The sequence below is a fragment of the Alosa alosa genome, chromosome 22, assembly GCF_017589495.1.
Source record: "Alosa alosa isolate M-15738 ecotype Scorff River chromosome 22, AALO_Geno_1.1, whole genome shotgun sequence".
Lineage (NCBI taxonomy): Eukaryota > Metazoa > Chordata > Actinopteri > Clupeiformes > Clupeidae > Alosa > Alosa alosa.
Window position 1 is genome coordinate 2088288 of NC_063210.1, and position 8266 is coordinate 2096553.

Consider the following 8266-nt stretch of genomic DNA (forward strand, 5'->3'; position numbering starts at 1 on the left):
AGCCACTATTTGCCCTCCAGTACCTCAAACATATACTCACACTCATGTTAATACCTGGGAATGTGAAATGCTGAACAACCATATTTGGTTTATTAACAAACATAATTTACTATGTACGTTAGTAGTCTATTTATACTTACAAAAACACTGTTGCAAGGGGCTAGACTTATGGAGTCAAATAATAAACCAAAAAAAAAAAAAAAAAAAAAAAAAAACTTCTTTATTCTACTATTTGGCACCCAAAATTATTACTCCATTATGGCTACTTTCCACATTTTACTACATTTTCTTGATTCCTTCCTTTTATCTAAACTTTCCAAACAGATCCCTACGTCTGTCATTTACAGATACAAACTGTTGGCCTACATTGTTATAGTCCACTTTGTCAAGGGCCTGTTGATGCACATGGCATACAGTTACATTATTAAGGCGCTGTTGAGACATAGTAGATCGTAGCCAAGTTTTCAGTCTTGTCAGTGCACTAAAGCTTTGTTCAGCTTCAGCTGAGGCCACAGGGACGACCAACAACAACCTAACAAGCTTCTCAACCTCATCAAATAAGCCTCTCACCTCACTTGGCATTGCTTTCAGAATGCATGCAGCTTCATCACTTGACGTGATTGTATGCTTCGAAAGAAACATTGGTAGTTGAACCTTCAAAATATCCTTGTTTATCTCTGGATACTGTACAATCACATCATTCATCTGCCCAGTGAGGAGAACATTCTCCATCTGTTTCAGTTTCTGTAAGTCTGGTTGGTTAAACCGTTCCTTGAATTGAATGTCCAAACTGTCCAACACCTTGAAAAATTCTACTCTATAGTACTCCTCTGGTGTTTTGGGCTTATGCTGACTAGCCCCGCTAGTGAATCTTTTGGGGGGATTTCTTTGATGAGGGAGTTGAATAGGTTCAATTCCCAGGGAGTCTACCATTGTCACTGCCTTCTCAAACACTTCTGAAAACTTTTCCTCACTCCTTTTCCCTTGAAGATTTGTACTAGCATAGTCAACAGCAGCTTGCATAATTGTTTGGGACTGCTTTTGCAATGATTTGTTTAAGCACTCAAGCTCTCCCAACACCTCTGATGCTACCAGCAGTCCAAGAACAGTCTTTCCCTTCTGGAAGCGTTCTAGGAGACCATTGGCTCTAGTGCCAGTTTCAGAACCAACTGAGGCCATTTCCTCCAAACTACACAACATAGCCTCATACTGGCTGAGAACTGTATCAACAGCTTTGACCACGCACTGTCCACCTAGTTGGACACAGAGGTTTACCTGTTTTGGTAGGCCCCTCAGATGTTAGATGGCTAGCCAATACCCCTTTGAATTTCCCTGATTGGTTGCTCAGAGTTCCAAGGTCATGGACCCACTGCAATGAGTCACGTAGTAAGGTAGAGGCGCTGCAAACACTCTGTGTTATAAGATTCACACAATGTGCACCACAATGCACATACAAAGCCAATGGCTGTTCTCTCTTTAACACTGCCTGTGCCCCTGAGAATTTCCCTGACATATTGGCTGCTCCATCGTATGGCTGGCCTCGCAAACCGGAGATTGGAATATTCAATCTCAGGAGCACATCAATAGCTATCTTAGCCATCTGCTCACCAGTTGTCCCTAGCACCTCATACAATCCCACAAAGACTTCCTGTGGCACAAGGTCTTGATCCACATATCTGAGACATATTGATACCTGCTCTTTCCCCTGTATATCCTGAGTACCATCCATTATGATTGAAAATTGAAGCACAGACAAGGACCTGATTGTTGAGGCAATTTTCCTTACAATTGTATTGGCAAATAAAGTTAAGTACTCTGTGACTGTGGGACTGTGGACTGATATAATCATGGCAACGTTTGAACCAAGAGGATAGAATTGGGTCCTTGATTGCAAGGAATTTCAAAAGATGGTAAAAATTACCCTCATTAACATCATGTCCTCGAAAGGCAACTCCCTGCCTTGCTAGAAGTCTGGCAGAGCCCATGATTTGCTTAAGACAATACCTTGCCTCCTCCTGTGATCTAGCCATCGAACTGGATATCTGTGTGTGCACTGGAGTTTGCTCCAGTGCATTGACAGCAGGAGCATGATGGTGGGCTTTGCTTCTCTTGTGGCGATTAAAGCATGCTACGGCATCTTTCCAATTTTTAAACCCTTTAGAGCAAAAGGCAGGGTCATTTCTTCTCTCTAGAGTGGTCTTTTTGATGGTGTATGCTTTGACACACTCAAAACAAAGAACTTTCTGCAAAGTAGGACTATAATGCAGCCATGGATATTGACTAAACCACTTTGCCTGAAACCGTAACTTCTTGTTCGGAAGTTTCTGTACTTTTATGAATTTTGGATCAGGCTAGTATGGCTTACTTCCCATGTCCAGCACACTGCTACACTGACTTGCTTGAGGATCACTGCTACTCTCACTGACTGTCTCCTGAAGAGCAAACAAAATTTACCCACACTGATATCCTTATAGACTAAGTACCAATTCACTTCACTTTCACATAATAAAACCGGTAGACTATATTTATATTTGAGAATTTGCTACTAATCAATAGTAGTACATCTCATCACAGAACCACTTTAAGACCTCACCTGAAGCCCTGAAGGTCCAGCTACTTCTTCCTCATCCTGCTCTATGACATAGGACATTTCCTATATGTAGTTAAATAATGGACTAATGATTCAAATGCACACGTATCATAATATGCATTCAACGCATCATCAAATTTAAGTAAAGAGTAATTTAAATATGATGGGGACATGGTTTTGTGGAACACACCTTTCAACATGCATGATTTCCCCTCCCCCTCATTCTTGACCAAATAAGTTAACTTAAGGTCATAATTTTCTAAACATCCTAAAACGTCCTTGCTTGACACTTTGGTCATTCATAGTTCATAAAGACCTCACCTGAAGCCCTGAAGGTCCAGCTGCTTCTCCCTCAGCCTGCCCTACAGCATCTTTACTGGGTTTCTGAGTTTCCTATAAATAATAAAATAATCCATGTTTGAATCAATATGATGATTGGTTGAGCATCCTAAAAGTCAACAGCAATGCTGATGACTCCAACTAAATTGACAATTTGACATAGGCTAATAATTAGAACCTCACCTGAAGCCCTGATGCCGTAACACTGCCTGTGCCCCTGAGAATTTCCCTGACATATTGGCTGCTCCATCGTATGCCATTCATCTGTAGTGTCTTGATGCTGTCTTTCCTGCAAAAGTGGTTCATTCATTTTGTAGCCTATCCTTTGGCTAGCGAGTTTAACCCTCCTACCATATTGTATGATAGTGTTATTTGGATATTATTCATCAAATAATGATTCATTATATTTGAATTACCAACAGTGTTAACGTATTCACATTGCCAACACGTTTTACAGCACGTGTCTTAACAATGCAATGACAGTCCTTCAAACGAATTTGGGTTTCCCTTTTATTTTTTCTGCATTGTGTAGACTACACTCAGAAATACATAACATAAACAGAATAGAAACGAAAAATATCCAGATCCAATGTTTATTGTGACTTCCAAGATTCTAACTTAAGGTAGGCTATTTAACATTCAGTGACTTTGTAATAGCATTCTAACGTGGCTTCTATGCGACCGTGCTGCACACCCCTCAATCTCCTGACCTTGGTTGAAAGATTACAGAAGCTAGGTTTATCTTTAACAATATCCTGGGTAACATATGCTATCACCAATTAATACTATTTTTCCACATAATAGAATCTGCATAATTTGAAAGCCTGGTCACTACCACTGCTAGCTTGTGTGGCTAGTTATTTTGGTTACTTACACTCTGCTTTATGAAAAAGCTTCGTATGTCCCCTTTCTTCTTCATGGGTGGCATAGCTGATCTACAAACCACAAAAAGGGGCAAACATGTATGCTGAAGGGAAAAGGGAATATCAAAATGTTTCACTGTGGCCTTTCATGGGGTAGGCCTATGTATTGACAGACAGCCCTGGTAACTTACCGTTGTCACACCCGCTCGCTTGACTACCAGTGCAAGAATAAAGCAAAGTGTGTGCTTACGTTCTCTGTGTGTGTAGCATGCGTGTCAGATAACCCTTCCACCTCCCCCTCGGTTTTTCAGCCAATCAAATGACGACGTTTCTTGTACTGTCGTGCTGGCTGTCGGAATGATCAGCAGCACAAAATGAGTTCGCTAAAATATTGGTTGGGACAATTTTGTCATCTTAAAGGAACACCAGGCAAGCCTGATGCTTTTTCTCTACAAAACTCCCCCTCGTTTGGTCTGAAGCTCTTTTCCTTTTCTTTGCGTCTTCAGTCAAGGGTTTTCGCTGCTTCTTCGCCGGCTCTGCCATTATACACAAGTTTGCAACAATTTCTAGCGTTTCGTTAGCCTGCCTCTGTGCTGTAAACTGATCCTGCTTCGGTCGGTGGGTAGGATACACCGAAATTGCAAGTGGGATATTCTTCCTACAGGCAGTTGGGGCGGGCGAGAGAGCCTTCATTCGCCCCGTAATGAGTCATTTAACCATATACCGACTTAAGAAGATGATTCATTAACACGAAAACGTTGCCTGGTGTCCCTTTAAAATATTGGTTAGGACTAGTCATGAGCGTCCCACCCTAAATCTACGCCCATGTCTCATTGGCATTGTGCTCCCTGAATGCTTGATATTGCACTTGTTTATGTTTGTGTAACATTGATTATAGGATTGTGATCTCTTTAGTCAGTTTATGACTGGGTACCGTGCTATATCGAGTTAAAATATTGACACCAAGGGGTATTGATATCAATTCTTCCATTGTGTTCCATTAGGCTACGTCATTATTCAGTGACTTATTCTTCCTCACTGCTTGGTCTTGATCTAAGGTTACTGGTATGTAGTAGGCTATGGATCAAGAGTTTATAGACTGAAAGCACGATCACTGAATATTTGACCTATGCTGACAGAATAGTAGATTAAGACCAAGTACTTGCTTATAAAAGGTTAACCTAAAATAAATCACGTATTCAGTAAGAATAAGAAATTGTTGAACCTAATAAAGACCTAATTAATGTGTTCCCTAAACTAAAGTGCTCCAATTCCAAGTGCTGCTACTCAGTGTGAAAATACACTACAGTGTGAACTTACTTGTCATCTGTCCCCACTGACATAGTTTGTTTAACCCTAAGAATACGTCCAGGGCAGTTGGTTGTGGACATTTTTATATCAATATTCTCTCCTGGTTCTGACAAAGTTGTAATGCCTTCTGTTTGTATATGCCCTGAAATGTCAACAAATGTCATTCAAATGTCAAGGTCACCAAACAGCACATGCTCTGCTGCTGGGAAGGCCTGCTCTGACCAAGCAGTGTGATTCTGGACTGGACTTGGGTAAGATGTCCGCTAATCATTCAAATGTTTGATTGAAATGGTTATGGTTACATATTTAGCAAACGCTTTTGTTCAAAGCGACTTACAGAGAATGAACAATATAATAGTTTAAAATTGACAGCTTTTTTAATAACAATAACATCAATATCAAATATCAATAATGAAAATAAACAAAACCATAAATATACAAACCATAACTCTAAGAGAATTAATATGAAAAATAAATGTATGCTGGCTGAAAAAGATGCTGGCAAAATTTCATTCTGTCTTCATATGAGATGAGATGAGAATTTTGAATGTCAGACTATCAAATGCTAAATGGACATACATGTATTTGAATATGTATGGATATCCATTGCGCAGGGGCGTAACAAGCGTGGGGGATGTGGGTGTTATAACGTACACACTTTTGCTGGAACACAGTTCTATTCCCCACACTTTGTCAGATTAAAACGAAAGTAAAATATGAAAATAAACGCTCACGTAAAGAGTTGGAACCATATGTGTAATAAGGGCGGTCTCTGATAACGCGCACACACAGAGAGACAAATAGGTCTGTTGATTTGATTGAACGGTCATCCAGCCAATCACATCAAGTTAGCGTCAGTGAAGAACCAGAGCCGCTCTGATCAAATTCTGACCTAGCTTTCATGGGCTTCGGAAAAACCTTTCTCTGAGTGAAAACATCATCATTCCGCGTCATTCACGTCACTTAATGTGTGAGTCAGAGGTCGGAAACTGGGGCTAGATTTTGCTAACAGAGTTGCCCAGTTAGGGGCTCGTCATCACTTTTGTCGTCACATTGTAGTTCGTTTGTAGTCCATGTGGCCTTTCATGTCCAACAGTTTTAATGTGAACTTGGGAATTTGCCGTTTTTGTCACTTGAAAGCTGCATATCTTTCTTTCACGAGCATCTTACACTATATGTTAACCACATACAGTTGTTTGTTTAGGATTAGTGAGTGTATGTTTTAACCTTTGTTGTGGCATCCGTGTTTGTCACACATTCCGATGGCAAAGCACATGAACACTTGCTGTCGGAAAAACAAAGTAGCCATGGGGGCGGTCCTTGCCATTCCGAGGTGCTCTGAATGCACCATAAGGGCCCGATCATGACATTCTAAAGCGCATCATCACTCATCACAAGTTTATTCAAATTTAGTAGGATGTCCAGTTCACATTGGGAGGGGTTCCGTTATCAAACGTATCAAAGGTTTTTTAATCAGTCATATGGGTGTGTTTGGGGCGTAACATCATTTAAACCAATGATAATGACATCTGTCATTCCCTTTAACGGCGCAAAGCGCGAAATGTCAAATAAATGCATTGATATTTTGCCATTCAACCTTGAAGGAGGCTGCTTGCAACCGTATAGAACAGTCATTCCTAAACCATGCTTTACTAAAAGCATAGCCTTCACGCATTTGCACTCGTCTATTATTTGAACTTATTGGCAAAGTGAAACTAACTTCACCAAGGTGTCAGTCAACGACAAGACAGTTATATGCAGTTACTTTCACTATTGACTGACAATGGGTTATCATCGAAAACATAGGCTGGAAAAGCAACACTTACCCTAATATTGCTCAAATGACTGAATAAAACAACATTTATCCTGCAGATGAGTTGCTTATATCTCGTGACAGTGCGTCTTCAGCTGTGCTCCATACGTGTCTCTCGCCTCTCCCCTAATCACTTTTAACCGTCATTACCAATTTGCAAATAATGGTGAATAACTACTTATCATGAGATGTACAGTATTTCGTAATATCTTTATTCTAATTATGTTTCCCATTGTAATCGTGCAATGTTTAATGTTTTGCATGGACGTGCGCTGGTGTGCGTTAAAACGTCCAAAATACCGAATTAAACTTTGCGTGGGTGGAAAACGAGTTTTACGCCATGCGCCAGTGTGCAAAATACAGCCAAGTGTGCGTCTTTCAAGGCTGTGCTGCTGCTTGGGTCTGTATTATAACGTCTGCAGTGATCAGATTTGAGGTAGAATTGAAATGTTACCACATTACCACATCTCTTACAGTTTTTGTCACAATGTAGAAATGCAGGGAGTCAAAGTGAAAGCGGGGTGCGCGCACCAAGGCACTTGTTGTTTCTGCAGAAAGGCCCTTGGCTACTGTTCTCAGAGTATTATGCTTTCTCTGTCTATGATCTGCAGCTTTTCTCAAACTATGGGCCCCCTCAACAATTAGCCTACTGCACGTAGCCGCGAAATTAGGCTAAGTTATGCCCGGTGCTTCACACGTCTGATCATTTGCAGCAAGTTTGAATGGTATGGAACCGCGGACTGAAAGAAAAATAAACTAGGCTAAAAGTTTTCCCAATCAGAAATAGCCTACTTATTAATTTGGTGTCATCAACTATATAGACATAGGTCAGTCAGCACACATAGGTCTCCAAGACGCTTGGAAAAAACAGCTTCATTACATCGCGTTCAATTTAGAACGTCTTATTTGATTTTACAAACGGCGGCGTCAAGACACATTTGAGTTCTACATCTGAGAACTAAAATGTCCAGCATGTAAAACTCAAATAGAACGCTTATGAGCGCTCATGCAATGTGTGTCCCTGCAGCAAGTGAAAGGTAACGTGGGCTAGAAGCAACAATAGTTTAAACAATAATGTGACCATGTAACTATCATTGGAAACAGCATAGAAACTGCTAATCATAATCTTTAAATTGACATTAATTAAGATGCATGCAACACAATTTATTTATATTCCCTTATGTTTGGGTAGACTTCAAACGTTTTTGAATTTGAGCTTACAGTTCTGTCATTATTCTGTGTCCTTTACATTTATTATTATAGTTAGGCATATTAATAGTCCAGTGATACCTCGAAATTAGGCTGTTGTCTGTTAGGCAATTTATTGTAGCCTGCTAACCTATGCACAAA

The 8266-nt window shown here is 40.3% G+C and overlaps 1 protein-coding gene across 1 annotated transcript; it reads right to left on the reverse strand.

Moving 5' to 3' along the window:
• Positions 1-249: 249 nt before the first annotated feature.
• LOC125287785 lies at positions 250-1688 on the reverse strand. Its single transcript, XM_048233808.1, has one exon. It carries the CDS (start codon positions 1198-1200, stop codon positions 304-306), a length of 897 nt encoding a protein of 298 aa, XP_048089765.1. The 5' UTR covers positions 1201-1688; the 3' UTR covers positions 250-303.
• Positions 1689-8266: the final 6578 nt, after the last annotated feature.

What these genes read in the sequence shown, in the direction of transcription:
- LOC125287785 (XM_048233808.1), bottom strand. Translation starts at nt 1,200, where the DNA reads ATGTTGTGTAGTTTGGAGGAAATGGCCTCAGTTGGTTCTGAAACTGGC.